At 34.3% G+C, this 18,244-nt stretch overlaps 1 protein-coding gene across 1 annotated transcript; it reads left to right on the top strand.

The window, feature by feature from the left end:
- The first annotated feature begins 488 nt into the window (after nucleotides 1-488).
- On the top strand, nucleotides 489-17,337 carry LOC124358783. The gene is made up of 4 exons (XM_046811080.1): nucleotides 489-614; nucleotides 12,355-12,516; nucleotides 13,515-13,667; nucleotides 17,086-17,337. The coding sequence occupies exons 1-4, from the start codon at nucleotides 498-500 to the stop codon at nucleotides 17,236-17,238; spliced, it is 585 nt and encodes a 194-aa protein (XP_046667036.1). The 5' UTR covers nucleotides 489-497; the 3' UTR covers nucleotides 17,239-17,337.
- Nucleotides 17,338-18,244: the final 907 nt, after the last annotated feature.

Here is an 18,244-nt window from a genome sequence, read left to right as displayed (position 1 = left end):
GCGGGTTACGTAGAAGGGGGGAGAGTCGGGACAGCATACCGAGCATTCTAAAGGCTTTGCCGCATACATAACGCACTTGGTCCACAGGATTCAAATCCCTCATTGGTTAGTGTAGATATTTTCATTAGATCCTCCAGCCCTCTCCCCTGAGGAGTAAAGTGCCTTATAGCTTATTTTGTTTTTACTGTGCAGTATCAAGTATACAACCTTAGGGTAGCCATACAGACAGCACCAATCAATGATTATTGTTGCCTAGTTTCTTGCACACCGCTTATTGGATAGTGTAGAGATCTCCATTAACTCTCATGAACAAGGCTTTTTAATTCAATTGAATTTCACTGATTAATAGACGAACCCAACTGTTTAATTCTATTGAATCTGACTGTTTAACTGGCTTTGTCTATCACATTAACAGAACCACTAGTGTGAGTGTGAGGCTACAATTAGTGTTATTAGTGTTTCCTGCTATCAGTGCGTGCTATGGCACGGTGTGTGACATGTGTTACTGCATGCCTCTGACTGCAGCCGCCATGGTGTCAGGAGCTACTGCTGCTGGTGTGCTCTGCTGTGTGCTGCACATCGTAGCCGCACGCCTCCGCACACCACCCGCTCTGGTAAGTCGTCTGCTACAAGTATGTATCGATTATTTGTTTGTATTGTAGATGGTGTTGTGGGAGGAAGCTTTGGAATTGTCAATCGCGGTATGCTACAAGGATTCAGAATTGGTCCGTAAATTTTCCTCACTCCTGATGATAAAAAGCAACTTTTTTCCTAGTCAGTAATTAACAAGATATTTTCAACATTGTTAATTTCTCGCGGTTTTTGTTACTGTTCCGTAATTTATGTCCACTTCACTGACGGAGTTGTTGAAATAAGTGTAACAGGATGTATTTACTCGAAGACAATAAAATGACTTTTTTATTTCGACGATATTAAACTGGAAAACAGTGCAGATGTCATGCGCAGGAAGTGGTAATTATACATGCTTGCATAATGTCGGTATCGGCACGCATGGGAACTGCCGGACATGCATGAGAGCAGCTCTCTTTACTAACTCATTAATAATAACTTTTATGGTTATCGTTGTTGTAGAATTTATTTTGCTCTAGCTGACGCGTGGACTGTAGCTTAGCAATGAAGAAGAAGTTGTTGACGATAAACTTTTCATTTTGCGATTTCCACATAGTTTCTGCACAGTTGATATAACAATAAAGCAGTTAAAATATAAATAAAAATAATGTAAAATCATTAAGCTAAATCAAATATTACTGACATCATCTTCGTTGGACGTGCTTGAGACGAGCATGTTCTGTTGTTTCAAGTGTACGTTGGTGCAAGGTAGGGATGCTCATGTTTATAATAAAAGAGTTATAGAAAACTACAGAGTTGATCAACACAGGTTACAGCTTCATGGCCATGTTCCATCTCAGATGAATTGTTACCAGAAAATATCGAATGTATCACAAATTAATTAAAATTCAAAAAGGCGTGGAAAGGATACTTAATAGGAAACATATATTTCTTCCGTGGGTAAGTTCCTAGAACACAGTAAACAACGCTGACGGACCTGAAACACGTGGGGAGCTGAATGGTGTGCGACTTAGTAGTTGATTTTAAAGTATGTGTGTGTATGTATAGTTGTGAAATGTATTGAATATTTTTTTTTTAATTTGACGTTTGTTTATTTTTAATTTCAAATTTTTAGCACTTGAAGGTTATTGGCTGAAAAATAGGATTATAGTGACGCATGGCATAATATTTTGTATTATTGTTAAATAATGACAATAAATAATTATTGAATTATCTACATATAAGTTAGAGTTCAATACGACAGGACGACGTAGACTGAGCTATAGTAAAAAGAAATGCTATGATGCAGTAATCGATTACAATACCTCCCTCTTAGTAGACTTGGACGCTGTCACTGAGCTATCACTGTTGCTGATAGTGATGATAGACTTGCTTTCACACTTTTCGGCGGTGATGATGCGTTCTTTTGGACATGTTGGATTTATTTATTTATTCATTTCCAACGGTAAACCATTATAATTCTTACAACATATTTGACACAATATTTCACACAATAAGACGGCATAGCTGACAATACAAGACATAGAAACAAACTGACCAGAAACACTGCAATAATATACTTACTAAAATATAAATACAAATAATAATATTACCAAGTGATACACACCATGATAAAGCAAGTCAGTTGCAACACATTTAGAATAATAACTCTCACACTAAGCATACACGATCAAATTTATAATAATTTCAAACATTTTCCTCACGCAAAAAATAAAAATAAATAATAAACAAAAACCTGAACATAATTTAAATACCTAACAATGTAACATGGAAATAAACTATTTGTAACAGCGTATCAAAGGAAATGCTATGTAACAGTACGTAACAGGGAGAATGACTATACACATAAATAACAAAGAGAATAACTATAGACGGTAGATAACAAGGTAAATAAACTATGAACAGATAGAAAATAAACCATAACAATATTTAGCAAGAATAAATCTATAAAGTTTTCAACAATAAATAAAGCAATAAATCTAACAGTTAACGATAAAAAAATAACATAAACAGAATTTATAACAACTATAGCCAGATAACTGAATAACATTCAAGCAAACCCAACAGGCAAATTTTTCTCAACAATTTAAACCATGATCAAGTCTCGCTCACCTACGGATTAGCACTACACATGATTTTGAGTACGCTCCTGCGGAAAGGCTGAAAGGATGAACCAAAGAAGTCCACATTTCTACAGAGTTCATTCCCCTACCTCATCAGCCGAGGGAATGGCGCTGTGTTGTTTGTAGAGCGAGGGCGAGGCACGGCTGCAAAAACACGTCTTGTGAACGTGTTGCCCGAGGCGCACGAAACTCAAGCAGAGTCAAAAGATCAGGACAGTCTGTTGGATTCTTCGATATCTGGTAACTACCGACATGGAAGCTTGTATCCTCATCTGGAAACTTTCTTCCTATGCTAATCTCTACCTAATGCCGAGATCTCGCAGCCTCAGTTAACTTGACGAGGTTATGGTTAGAAAATTAACACACCAATGACGTAGTGTAATCTCATTCTCAGAAACTTTGTGGAGCTCCAAAAGGATTTCATCCACAAAGCAGCAGGTCGCAATACATCATCACGTGGTCGAAGACGAAGCTTGTAACATGTCACTGGTGAAACATATACTCACTTCAGTGAAATACTGAATTCATGAATTCAAGTCAATGTGTGTGTTTCAAGTGAATGATGAAATTTCAAGATCTTGTGTTGACTTGCTTTTATAAACACATACTGAACAGTTTTCTATGCTGGATAGGTAAATGTAGTCTGCATAAATAAGTATAAATCATAAAATGAAACAGTCCAAGGATAGGACAGAGATTCGTCATTGGCCATTTTAATTTTATTTAAACTAAAGTTCATATCGAGATTGTCTGTCCACCATCCAGGTGTAATCCAAGGAGCTTTGTAATTCAGCTTCTTCCAAGAGAACGTCAACCTCTTATCACCGCGAGAAGATACTCCTGTAAAATTTGCTCGTGCCCAGAAACCCATCACCTTTTCTTTCTGTAAAGTTTGTATTGACTATTGCAAATTTGAGAGGATTCTAGGATTTCGGACATTTGCCGTAGTTTTGTTCAAAATCACCTTTTACTTCAAACTTGATTTAAAAATGATTCTTAAAAAATTCTCAATAAATAAATTCGTTTCAATTAATGACTTTATTTCAGATTGTTTTTCTGTCTTTGTTCTAATATAATACAGAGAGTCGTGTCATTCGTTCAAGAATTGCTGTAGTTTCAACAACTCGAATTCTTAATCCGGTGAAAAGAGCGTGTTGAAATTGTTTGATGTTTATTAGGTTAAACTTTCGAGTTGTACTGCTGCTTGTTCCCTGTAGCCAGTCTACCTATTGCTACTGCAGTAGACTCGCAGGGTGTAGTGTATCTGCTGTATAGGATCACTTTTGGGAAACATCTCCGATCAATCAATGTTGTTGAGGTGATCATTCAAGTTTTGAGAGGTGATAATGCGAAGTTTAATCTCTTTAGGGTGTGCAATGGTTCATTTCATTACTTCCAAATCAGAAGTAATAGGATCTAAACTGACTTTGAGAAAGTTTCCCGTACGATTTGATAAAACAAGTTTCTTTCTGGGATAAATAAATAGATGCATATAGATAGTGTCGTAAATTCTTATAGTCTCATAAACTCACTTCTCCAGTTTTGTGCTTTTTAAGTGAATTTAGTTTCAACTTCATAAGTATTTTTAGTTCAAATTCTTCATTTAGTGGACACATGTTCAGGGTCAATCATGCCCACAAAAGTATTTAGAAGAATTAATTTTCTACTCCCGGTAATTTTTTATTTCTTATTTTCTCATTTCAAAAACTATATAATATAGTTTTTTTTTAGTTTTATGACAGTTAATATTTATGGTAATAACATCCAAACACGATGAAGTCCAAGAAGATAAATTTCTTTATTACACAAACAATCACAAAATACATAAGCCCATGTTAATAATACTACAAATCTACTGTGATAATAAACATTGTTTACGCCAAAAAAAGTAGTTTTAAAGATCGTGTTTTGCTTATGTTACATTGTTTATGAGAGAAGTTGTCTGAAGGAGCAGACGCAATTGTCTTCCTATATGTTATAGGATATGATTATGAAGCAATATATTTCACTTTCCCTTCAAATGCCAGTGCCTTAGCTACTGTATCGCGATGTTCAGTTTAGAGCTTCACCTGAGAGAAAGTTGTCTGAAGGAGCAGACCCTATTGCTAGAGTCTTCCTATATGTTATAGGATATGATTATGAACCAATATATTTCACTTTCCCTTCAAATGCCAGTGCCTTAGCTACTGTTATCGCGATGTTCAGTTTGGAGCTTCACCCGAGAGAAAGTTGTCTGAATGGTCAGACGTTATTGTTGTCTTCCTATATGCTATAGGATATGATTATGAAACAGTATCTCTCTTTTCCCCTTCAAATGCCATACAGATTCTACTTTAGCTATTGTAACCTGACGTTCAGCTTACAGCTTCACCTGAGAGAAAGTTGTCTGAAGGGGCAGACGTTATTGTTGTCTTCCTATATGCTATAGGATATGATTATGAAACAGTATCTCTCTTTTCCCCTTCAAATGCCATACAGATTCTACTTTAGCTATTGTAACCTGACGTTCAGCTTACAGCTTCACCTGAGAGAAAGTTGTCTGAAGGGGCAGACGTTATTGTTGTCTTCCTATATGCTATAGGATATGATTATGAAACAGTATCTCTCTTTTCCCCTTCAAATGCCATACAGATTCTACTTTAGCTATTGTAACCTGACGTTCAGCTTACAGCTTCACCTGAGAGAAAGTTGTCTGAAGGGGCAGACGTTATTGTTGCAGTTTTCCTATATATTATTGGATACTATTATGACCCAATATCTCTCACTTTCATTTAAAATGCAATACAGCTGCTACCTTAGCTACTGTATTGCGATGTTCAGTTTAGAGCCTACAGGATATTATCATGACGTAATGTCCTTCCTTTCCTTTCAGAGTTCTTTATTTTAGTTAATGAATTATTAGCTTCCAAAAATTTCCTTTTTAGCTATCAGTAAATATTTCTAAATCTTGTTCTAAACAAATATTGTTGTTTATTGATGCTAGGTCGTCGATTTTTCATGTTCACTTAGTTGTACCCTCACGTATGATTAATGAGTAGTGGATACTCATAGACTAAAGACCTAGTGCCTGATGATGGGTTTTGTTTGAGGAAAAAAAATTATTGGAAGGCCTATATTTGCGCTCTTGCAGTTATCTGTTCAACTAGAGTATACTATATTCTAATCCCGCCCTTTCCTTTGAACTTCTGTCCTAATTCGTTCTTTGGACAAGAATTTTAGTTTCATCCAGCAGATATGTGTTCATTGTCAATAATGCCTACAGATTTGGGCCAAATGATTTTGTACTATTAGTTATTGTTAATTTCTTATTTACTCATTTCCACAATTGACCACTGCCTTTTTTTATCAGTACAAACGAAAAGTTAAATAAATATTTAAAGTAAATAATATCAATACAATTTATAAACTTAATTATACAAAATGCTTAAATACAAAATCCAATTTTATAACTTAATTGGCTGGGTTTCACACTTATGTTGCTTTGTAACTTCCTAATAAAAGTCTAAAAAGTAAAAGAAAACTCGATGGAAAATTGAACCGCTGTATAAATAAAATATTAATTAGAAAGTTATATAAAATTTATTCTACAAGTACTTGGATATAGAATCATTAAGACCTTAAAACACTATTTTAAAACCCATAAAAGGTAATATAAACACCAAGGCATGCATTAGAATTCATTATATTTTTCAAACGATTTTTAGTAACAACTCACAAGGACTCTGCAGACCTTGGGGTGGGGGACCCTCCCGGGACACCCACATAAATCTGAGTCAATGGTCAGTCCAAGGTATTTACATCCATCAGTTATTTTTAATCTTTATACAATTGCAGACACTAGTTGCATACCACGTACAAAGATGATAGCATATACCATTTTCAAAGATACTTTACACTATTACTCAAAGAATGTACACTTCAACATCGCGTATTGTTTTTCTTTCAATACGGAGACTCGAACTCCATTATATAACTCTCTCTGTAAGAACTATGTTGTTTCCAGTACCACTACCTCGTTTTACCTAAGATTTTATAAGTGTTCATACAAATTTATAAACACCCTTAAGTTTTCTTATCTGTATCATCAGTAAAAATTCGTATAAGGCAAAAAACGTTGAGTTCAGGTGTTCTTGCTACGTTTTGGTAAGAACTCTGTTCTATGGTTTTAATTTATTTGGTTATACTTTCTTTGTAATTGGAATTATAAACCTTTCTGTCACTTCAGTTTATATACCCGTAACTTTATAGCTGCATTAAGCATATAGGACGAATGTCATACAACTGCTACTTTAGCTACTGTATCGCGATGTTCAGTTTAGAGCTTCACCTGAGAGAAAGTTGTCTGAAGGAGCAGACCCTATTGCTAGAGTCTTCCTATATGTTATAGGATATTATTAAGCCGCAATATCTCCCACTTTCCATTCAAATGCAATACAGCTGCTACCTTAGCTACTGTATTGCGATGTTCAGTTTAGAATTTCACCTGAGAGAAAGTTGTCTGAAGGAGCAGACGCTATTGTTGGAGTCTTCCTATATGTTATAGGATATTATTAAGCCGCAATATCTCTCACTTTCCATTCAAATGCAATACAGCTTCTATTTTAGCTACTGTATTGCGATGTTCAGTTTAGAGCTTCACCTGAGAGAAAGTTGTCTGAAGGAGCAGACGCTATTGTTAGAGTCTTCCTATGTTATAGGATATTATTAAGCCGCAATATCTCTCACTTTGCATTCAAATGCCATACAGCTGCTACCTTAGCTACTGTATTGCGATTTTCAGTTTAGAATTTCACCTGAGAGAAAGTTGTCTGAAGGAGCAGACGCTATTGTTGGAGTCTTCCTATATGTTATAGGATATTATTAAGCCGCAATATCTCTCACTTTCCATTCAAATGCAATACAGCTTCTATTTTAGCTACTGTATTGCGACGTTCAGTTTAGAGCTTCACCTGAGAGAAAGTTGTCTGAAGGAGCAGACGCTATTGTTGGAGTCTTCCTATATGTTATAGGATATTATTAAGCCGCAATATCTCTCACTTTCCATTCAAATGCAATACAGCTGCTATTTTAGCTACTGTATTGCGATGTTCAGTTTAGAGCTTCACCTGAGAGAAGGTTGTCTGAAGGAGCAGACGCTATTGTTAGAGTCTTCCTATATGTTATAAAATATTATTGTGACACAATATCTCTCACTTTCCCTCCAAATATCATACAGTTGCTATTTTAGCTACTGTTTTACGACGTTCAGTTTAGAGCTTCACCTGAGAGAAAGTTGTCTGAAGGAGCAGACGCTATTGCTGGAGTCTTCCTATATGTTATAGGATATTATTGTGACACAATATCTCTCACTTTCCCTCTAAATATCATACAGCTGCTATTTTAGCTACTGTGTTACGACGTTCAGTTTAGAGCTTCACCCCTCTCGCTACTCATACGCTCAAGACCTAGCGTCCGATGATGGGTTCTGGGTTTTGTGCGAAAAAGAATTTGAGTCTAAGTTTAAATTAGTTCTTCATTCGTTCAAAATAGATGTTATTATATAATATAAACAAAATCAACAAAATATTGATATAAATAAAAAAACCAAATAGTATAAAAGCACTAATCATGAAATATTTACAGATTTATAAATAAATAAACAAATATATGAACTATAATAAATCTCAATAATTGTTAAACCAGAAAGAGAAATAGCAAAATCCCGATGTAGGGTGCCTAAAAACTAACACAGTAAAAGGAAACTCGATGAAAATTGAACCCTTGTATAAATAATACATTAATAAGAAAGATATAAAACTTTTATTGTGCAAGTAATAGGGAAAGAATAAAAAAAGACCTTAAACCACTGTTTGAAAAACTAGGTAGTAAATCAAAACATTTACTAGAATTCATTATTTTGTTCAACACTTTTTAGAAAGAACTCTCAATCATCCATTGACAATAATAAAATGTTTAATCTTTTTTAACAATGTTTTAATGCTAGTTTTTGTATTTTAACGGATTACACAATTTTGGAGCATTAAATTTAAAACAATTTTGAAATAGTTAAATTAGGTTTTGAATCTGTAACAAGTAAACTTCAGAAATTATATCTAGTATTATGTGTGAAAGCTGGGTTAGAAAAAAACCCTCTTATAAAAACAATAGTTTCAATACCTTGTATATGTTCAGATTTCGCAAAGAAAATATTTTTAAATTTACAAATAGTGGTCATGAATGATTCATCTTTATTTAATAATAATAATAATGCAAAGGAAGGATTTTTGAAAGGTAATGAGAAGTTTTAGCGTGGATATACACTTACCTCCCCAGCATAAAAGCCCATAACTTAGTCTTTGGTTGTAATAAAGCGTGGTAAACAATAAGCAGCATGTTCGGAGGAAATATCACTCAATATACATATACATATTTATATAAAACTCTTTTTCAGTGAATTTAAATGGCCCTTGCAAGATAAATTTAACGCCAGACATGTTAACGGGTACGTTAATCCCCTCTTTAGGTAGTTTCTTGGAAATAATACTAATTACTGCCGGACAAATAGTGCTCCTAGCTTACAGGGAGCTTTTGTGCAGTAGGGTAGTTGATGGAGACTAACTTTCCGAACATTTGCTTGGCGTGGTTTCACAGCGTGATCAGGCGGGATGGACGGTCGCTGGGTCAATGATGTTTGCTAGGGCAGTAGTTTTTCATTGATGTTTTGCTAGTGCGGTCGTTGGGTCCATTGATGTTTTGCTAGTGCGGTCGTTGGGTCATTGATGTTTGCTAGGGCGGTTGTTGGATCAGTGATGTTTGCTAGGGCGGGTCGTCCAACGGTGTCCTAGGTCTGCAGTTTCCGGGGTGGGGCACCCTCCCGGCAAACCCAAATAAATCTGAGTCAATGGTCAGTCCAAGGTATTTGCATACATCAGGTTTTTTAATCTGTATACTATTGCAGACGCTAGTTGCATACAACGTAAAATGATGATACCATATCAAAGTTACTAGTACCCTGCAGGTAGAGTATCATGAATTTAGTTCTTTTAACTTGAAGCATTGTATTCTTATTAAACTAAAATTATAATTTTTTCAATCATTCATTTGTCTACGAATAGATTTATAAATTGTAACATACGTCAACTTTGTATCACATACAAAATTTGTTCAGTTTGCCATTTAATCCTCCATTACATAAGTCATTTATGTACATCATGGAGAAATGGGTCCCAGAAATGAACCTTGAGACACGCCACATTCAACCCTGTTTCAGTATCACCGTATATTATTCCTACTCGCACACACTAATTTCTGTATTTTAAGTAATTTTAAAAAACAGTTTGAGAGGCAGACCTCTCACACTCGCTAACCGTAACTATGCAATGATATTTTATGATCTACTGTATGAAAGGCTTTTGGCTGCAAATGTTTTTTCCATAATTAAGGCAATCATAAATATCCTCAAAGTAGTTTCTTACTTATTCCTTCTCTAAATCCGAAATACTTTGCGCAGACATAGCCACAAAATAATGGAAAATCAATTATTGGTTTTTGATTATTTTCTGAAATATTTTGGCGAAACACTGAAAGCAATCAAATAGGTCTAAAACACTTATTATTTTCTCTATTTCGAAATTTAAACGGTAGAATTATAACGGATATTTTTAAGTAAGATAAAAATTCACTTTCTAACATACTCCGATTGAATAAATATGTCAGAGGTGGAACAATATATTTTGGGAAATCTTTTTGAAATGTAACTATTAGCGTTATCGTTTCCAGACGATTTATTGTTTTTAACTTTCAATTTCAGTTACCGCAGTACATTTTGAACATTTTTGTTAGGAAATAATTAACTTAAACATACCTTGATTTTAAGTATTAATATTCATGGTTTTAATGGTTTTTTGATACATTTATGAAAATGAATTGTATTCTGACGCAATCTCCTTTTCTTGGGCAATTATTTTTATGAATTGTATTTCTAGCTCGATCTTGTATAATTAAATCATTTTCATATATTCTATTGTTCTCGGGAGTTCCAAGCCGAATACTAAAACTTTCTTCAAACAATAATCTTTTTTAAATGTTGTTATAATGGTCGGTGGTATTCTTTCAACTTAATTGCTATAATTTATTAATTTCAAGATTTGTTATGCAAAGTATTATAAATGGGATTTAAAATGACAAAATCATTTCAACAGTAAAAATAACAGTGTTTAAATGAAGAGACTGGCCACTAGTGTCAGGGTTTTTTTCGGTCTTAAGAACACCCCAGAGCTCTTCTGTTAATTCTGTTGTTGATTCTAAATTGAACAAGCCGCATTAACCCAGTTCTGGGAGTTTTCTTGGAGGCTATCGAAAATAAGCACCTGAAGATAAAACACCAGATTTACCTGCTTTACAAGAAAATTAATATGGGTAACCATTTGAGACAGAAATCTATTTGGACTAGTTTAGGTGCGAGTTTTAAATACGTGCTGGGAAAGTATTAGAGAATTAATTTTATGGAAAAATCATCTAGATTTATTGTACAAGAAGAGGAACGTCTAGTGAATGAATAATGTGTTCCATAAGAAGAAAATCAGGAAGATCATTAATGTGTAACAGGAGTTATATTAGAGGTCAAAGGATTGAGCCCCGAGGTACTCCTGTCTTCATCACTGAAAATTCTTGCTAATACATGTTTTCATAATAGAAAGTTTGAAAAACACGCACGTTTGGTTGTTAAAGTACTTATAAAGTATATATAATACATTTTATATAAGTCATTCTGAAAAACTGTTTGGTACTGAGAAAAGCTTGAAGAAAAAAGCTATTTTTATTTCTTTAAGTTTACAAAATACCTTTAATATATTTGTATTTAATCTTATTTTTCTTTTATCAGAATGGTGAATATGTTGAATATGTACAATAATCGTGATTATTCTATCATTATGTATAACTTTCTGGTTATGATACATGGTAACCCAATTCACAAGTCAAAGTGATAAATTAATTACTCTAACCAGTCATTATACATAATAGATATCGCGATTTGTCTAAACTAAGTATAGTCCCATGAATATAATACTTTGATCAGATATTTATAAGTATAACTCGTAGCTAACTCAAGATGATCAGAGTAATAGTTTTAGGATGGTGGGGGAAGTCATGTGAAAAGAGCCTTGCGAAGTGACATGGCTTAACCTTACCTGTCCTGACTAACCTAGCCTAATCTTATCCATCCTGATGTAACATGACCGAACCTCCCCCCCCAACCTAACCCAACTCAACCCAATCCAAGTTTTCGATAAAGTAATAAATAAAGAAATCATTAATCACTTTGACCAACTTCAGTCAGATAAAATGTATAATGATTGGATAAAGTGATAAATAAAGCATTATCAATCACTTTGACAAAAATTATTAGCCATTTCACATAATGACTGGCAGAGACGAATGTTATCAGTACATATAGAATGGTATAGTTGAACAGCAATAGACAGTTAATTATTCCAATTTTTGGATTGGGCATTGATTTTTTTTTAATTCGTCCACAGCATTGATTGATAATGGACTGTTATACCAAAATTACAAAAATTTAATTCTGTTCTATCTTTTGTTTCTTCTTCATTCCTGACACGGTTTGTTATTCTTTACTTCTCATGAATTGATGTTTCAGGCAGCCTACTACGTTTTCTGGGACGGCGGTATTAAGGACTGTGATGGCTTCAAGAACGAAGCGTTCGACCTCTCGGCTCTCCGAGTGGAGAAGAAGAGCAAAACCGATCTGGCTTTAGTGGGCGACGTTAACTTCAAGATAAACACTTCGAAGCCCCTGGGGGTATTGGGATAACGTTTTACATTGCTGTAGAAAATATACCACGTTATAGTACGTGATTTAGTCCTTTGTAATTTGGATTTTTGCAAAAAAATAAGAACCCTTTAGACTTCTGAAAGGAATTATAAAACGAATTAGAGAATCATTTATTCCCAATCATTAATGCAGAAACGTCTTGGATGAAACATTTAATAGGTTGAATTATTTTTTTTAAATAGTTAAAGCCTGTAAATAATTATATCTAATTTGACTGAATTAAATCTAATTTTAGCCTCTTGGACTGATCTAAAATAAAAGGGATGTTAGGATAACTGTTTTGGATATTTTCTTTTTGCTTCAAGATATTCTCTCGGAATTAATTTTCTAAAGCATATTTTCCCACATAAACCGTCTAAATGTTATGTCGAATATACCTGTAATTTAATACATAAGATTAATTTAAACATACATCTTTCATACTTGTTAGAGATTTATGGAGTGCTGCTACCAAGAATATATAATTTACTATTAGTTTAGTAGTTTTTTGGTATGTGTTATTGGTTGGCATATTATTTTGAAACGAAAATATGTTGAAATTTTAAACAAATTTTAAACAATTATAAACCTTAAAAATAAAATATCGAAATAGTTGTAAACGCGTGTTTTTCAAAATGCTGAGTAAATGTATTTTATTATTATTTTGGCTCTGTATACGGTACCAACTAGATACAAAATATTATGTAATCGAATCGTATAATTAATAATACAAAGATCTAAATAAATATTCACAAATTCCTAAATATTTTGTTTTAAAAATAGTTTTGAGCATTATAAACTACAACCATGCCAGGTTTTGCGTAGTTACGTTCCCGTTTATTCGGAAAGAATAAACGGGAAATTAGTTTCGTTTCTATCAGGTATTTATGAGACAACAAAACATGATTCATTATTATTTGCACTCACTCGTATTTATACATTTTACTTTATTCGTCGATCTTATTCCACTTGTCGACTTGTTACAGTTCAAATGTATAGTGTCGAAGAAAGTGAACGACAATTTCGAGTTCTTCATGAAGTTCGAGAAGAAGAATCTGTGCCGTCACGTTGGCGAGAAAGGAAAGCCCTGGAGCCCATTCTTTCAGGAAATGAACGTTTCTAATTGTCCTATTCCTAAGGTATGTCGAGTGTAGTTGAGTTAGTTACGTGTCATTAAGGATAATTTAATAATCTACTCGATTTTATGTCAATTTCTTGTGCTAAATTGGGATAATATTTGTTGTACGTGGAAAATCTAAAATAGTTTAGCTTTCCGCGCCCGTAATCAACATTCAGTAATATATATTTACCTGTTCGTCTCTGGAGCTATTTCTTACCAATGTCAAAAATAATTGTAGCTTTATCGCAGCGGGTGAATTGTACGCTATGAAAACCAAAAAAGTAATACTAAACAAAATTATGCTATTTTATATAGTAGTAAAACACTGTGACTTATTAATTGTAATTGTACTTTCCAATTGGACCATACTAAAGATGGTTAAATGTTTGGTAGAAATTCATGCCCATCTCTAAGAACAAACGAAAAGGAATATCTACAATAGCAAAGTATTTAAGTATAAACGCCATTGCAGATCAATTTAATGTATGCAGCTTATTCGGAATATATAGTTATATCTTGTTACTATTATCTTTTAACTTCTATAATTAAAAGCGCTTGAAAAATGTTCAAGGATGATTATCCAATGCTCCTTGAAGTGCGTTGGTCTCTTTGAATGTTATCTTTTGGTCACCTGCTCCTTTCAGTTGACTGTTCTTGTGGTGTATTGTCAGTTGTTTCTTGTCGTGCGCTGGTCTCTTTGAATGTTATCTTTTGGTCACCTACTCCTTTCAGTTGACTGTTCTTGTGGAGTATTGTCAGTTGTTTCTTGTCGTGCCCTGGTCTCTTTGAATGTTATCTTTTGGTCACCTACTCCTTTCAGTTGACTGTTCTTGTGGAGTATTGTCAGTTGTTTCTTGTCGTGCCCTGGTCTCTTTGAATGTTATCTTTTGGTCACCTACTCCTTTCAGTTGACTGTTCTTGTGGAGTATTGTCAGTTGTTTCTTGTCGTGCGCTGGTCTCTTTGAATGTTATCTTTTGGTCACCTACTCCTTTCAGTTGACTGTTCTTGTGGAGTATTGTCAGTTGTTTCTTGTCGTGCCCTGGTCTCTTTGAATGTTATCTTTTGGTCACCTACTCCTTTCAGTTGACTGTTCTTGTGGAGTATTGTCAGTTGTTTCTTGTCGTGCCCTGGTCTCTTTGAATGTTATCTTTTGGTCACCTACTCCTTTCAGTTGACTGTTCTTGTGGAGTATTGTCAGTTGTTTCTTGTCGTGCCCTGGTCTCTTTGAATGTTATCTTTATGGTCACCTACTCCTTTCAGTTGACTGTTCTTGTGGAGTATTGTCAGTTGTTTCTTGTCGTGCCCTGGTCTCTTTGAATGTTATCTTTAGGTCACCTACTCCTTTCAGTTGACTGTTCTTGTGGAGTATTGTCAGTTGTTTCTTGTCGTGCCCTGGTCTCTTTGAATGTTATCTTTAGGTCACCTACTCCTTTCAGTTGACTGTTCTTGTGGAGTATTGTCAGTTGTTTCTTGTCGTGCCCTGGTCTCTTTGAATGTTATCTTTTGGTCACCTACTCCTTTCAGTTGACTGTTCTTGTGGAGTATTGTCAGTTGTTTTCTTGTCGTGCGCTGGTCTCTTTGAATGTTATCTTTTGGTCACCTACTCCTTTCAGTTGACTGTTCTTGTGGAGTGTATTGTCAGTTGTTTCTTGTCGTGCCCTGGTCTCTTTGAATGTTATCTTTAGGTCACCTACTCCTTTCAGTTGACTGTTCTTGTGGAGTATTGTCAGTTGTTTCTTGTCGTGCCCTGGTCTCTTTGTATGTTATCTTTAGGTCACCTACTCCTTTCAGTTGACTGTTCTTGTGGAGTATTGTCAGTTGTTTCTTGTCGTGCCCTGGTCTCTTTGAATGTTATCTTTAGGTCACCTACTCCTTGCAGTTGACTGTTCTTGTGGAGTATTTTCAGTTGTTTCTTGTCGTGCCCTGGTCTCTTTGAATGTTATCTTTAGGTCACCTACTCCTTTTAGTTGACTGTTCTTGTGGAGTATTGTCAGTTGTTTCTTGTCGTGCCCTGGTCTCTTTGAATGTTATCTTTAGGTCACCTACTCCTTTCAGTTGACTGTTCTTGCGGAGTATTGTCAGTTGTTTCTTGTCGTGCCCTGGTCTCTTTGAATGTTATCTTTATGTCACCTACTCCTTTCAGTTGACTGTTCTTGTGGAGTAGTATTGTCAGTTGTTTCTTGTCGTGCCCTGGTATCTTTGAATGTTATCTTTAGGTCACCTACTCCTTTCAGTTGACTGTTCTTGTGGAGTATTGTCAGTTGTTTCTTGTCGTGCCCTGGTATCTTTGAATGTTATCTTTAGGTCACCTACTCCTTTCAGTTGACTGTTCTTGTGGAGTATTGTCAGTTGTTTCTTGTCGTGCCCTGGTCTCTTTGAATGTTATCTTTAGGTCACCTACTCCTTTCAGTTGACTGTTTTTGTGGAGTATTGTCAGTTGTTTCTTGTTGTGCGCTGGTCTCTTTGAATGTTATCTTTAGGTCACCTACTCCTTTTAGTTGACTGTTCTTGTGGAGTATTGTCAGTTGTTTCTTGTCGTGCCCTGGTCTCTTTGAATGTTATCTTTAGGTCACCTACTCCTTGCAGTTGACTGTTCTTGTGGAGTATTGTCAGTTGTTTCTTGTCGTGCGCTGGTCTCTTTGAATGTTATCTTTAGTTCACCTACTCCTTTTAGTTGACTGTTCTTGTGGAGTATTGTCAGTTGTTTTTTGTCGTGCCCTGGTCTCTTTGAATGTTATATTTAGGTCACCTACTCCTTTTAGTTGACTGTTCTTGTGGAGTATTGTCAGTTGTTTCTTGTCGTGCGCTGGTCTCTTTGAATGTTATCTTTTGGTCACCTACTCCTTTCAGTTGACTGTTCTTGTGGAGTATTATCGTATTGTAAGTTTTTTCTTATTGTACACAGTTCTTTTAGAATGTTATATTTAGTTAGCTACTTCATGCAATGCCCTTTTTTGTTATGTTTCAGTCTCCTGCTATTTTTAGTGCAATTTCTTATGGAGTGTTATTTTATTGTATTTTCTTCTAGACTGTGCTATTAAAATATTATCTCTTGGTCAGCTGCTTCATGCAATTCACTGTTCTCTGTTATCTTTTGGTGAGCTGTTACTTTCAGTGCATTGTTATTTTGAATTGTTATCTTTTTCAGCTGTTTCTTTTTGTACACTTTTATCTTAAAATATTATCATTTAGTTGCAGTCCACTGTTTTATTGGAAAGTTATATTTTTAGCAGTTGCTGCATGCAATGCATTGCCATTTGAAATCTTGGTTTTTAACCAGCTGCATCTTACCGTAGGCTGTACTAAATATAGTGGCATATATTGATTAGCTGTTACTTGCATCGAATTGTATTCTTGGTTAGCTGTTGTGTGTAGTGTACTCATTTATATACATTTGTTATTTATAGCAAATATTACACTGTATGTTTGTTTCCAGAAAATTTACAACTTTAAGGACTCCCACTTTGATACAGCTTCTGTGCCCTTGACTATCGCTAACAAAGGCAGCTATAGAGGCCGACTGGAGTTCTACGAAGAAGGAACAATGGTGGCCTGCTTCTTGGCGGAAGCTACAGTTCAGGCTGAATAAACTGTATCACACTTGTTTATATCTCCATAGCTTTTTTTACTCTATTTGAGGAGTTTCTATAGTGCTTCCGATGAAGGATTTGTTCTGTTGTCAATAAACATGATATGTTTTGTTGTCAATAAATAATGTAAATTATTGTAATTCAAAAAACTATTCTTTTCTCGATAAAATTTAATTTAAACTTGAATTATACTATGGACATTTAAATATAACCACATTATGCGGCGTTTGGCACTTAATTTTAAATTAAAATAATTGAATGATAAATACAATTTTATTGGTAATGAAAATTAAGTAATTTTAAAATTTCCTATCGTATGTTTACTTCTGTAAACACAAATACTGTGTTTCGATTTTTTTTAAATTTCGTGCTTTCATTAGTTACAGTCAAAATTGGAAAGATTTAATATCTTCGTAGTTCGTAGTAATTATATAAAAATGCACCACAAAATACATGATTCAAACTCTTTACAAACCAAAATAAAATACAAAAATTAACAACTATTTTAAAATTGTAATTTCTCTGAATATAAGATAGGTTTTTCTTCACTTAAAGTTATAAATTGTAGTCTTCAAATTGTAATAATAAGATGTATTAATAGTTTTGTAATTAATCTCCTTGTGTAAGTATGATATTACTTCTGCATGTTTATAAGTATATCCATACAAATATACTTACTAGTATGTGATTGTAATATTTAATTATGAAATTTAATTTAATATTTAGGGTTTTCAAGATTATAATTAAAAACCCACGTATATTTTCGAATTACTATTGGATTTTTAATATATCCGAGTAAAAAATTTGATAAGAAACAAAAAAAATAGTTGGGCAATTTTTTTTATTCAAAATTTCAACCGAATATTAAACAAACACTGAAGTCAAAAAACTATTCTCTAACGGGTTTAAGGCCACTTACTATAATTTTATTAGAACCATGTGCCTTTTTTCTTATGCTATTATTTTTTATTCTCTCTCTTCGGCTGACTTGGACGTTGGTTAGAT

The sequence above is a fragment of the Homalodisca vitripennis genome, chromosome 3, assembly GCF_021130785.1.
Source record: "Homalodisca vitripennis isolate AUS2020 chromosome 3, UT_GWSS_2.1, whole genome shotgun sequence".
In the NCBI taxonomy this organism is placed as follows: Eukaryota; Metazoa; Arthropoda; class Insecta; order Hemiptera; family Cicadellidae; genus Homalodisca; species Homalodisca vitripennis.
Note: the sequence above shows the minus strand (reverse complement) of the source record. Positions and strands in the feature narration are given on the sequence as shown.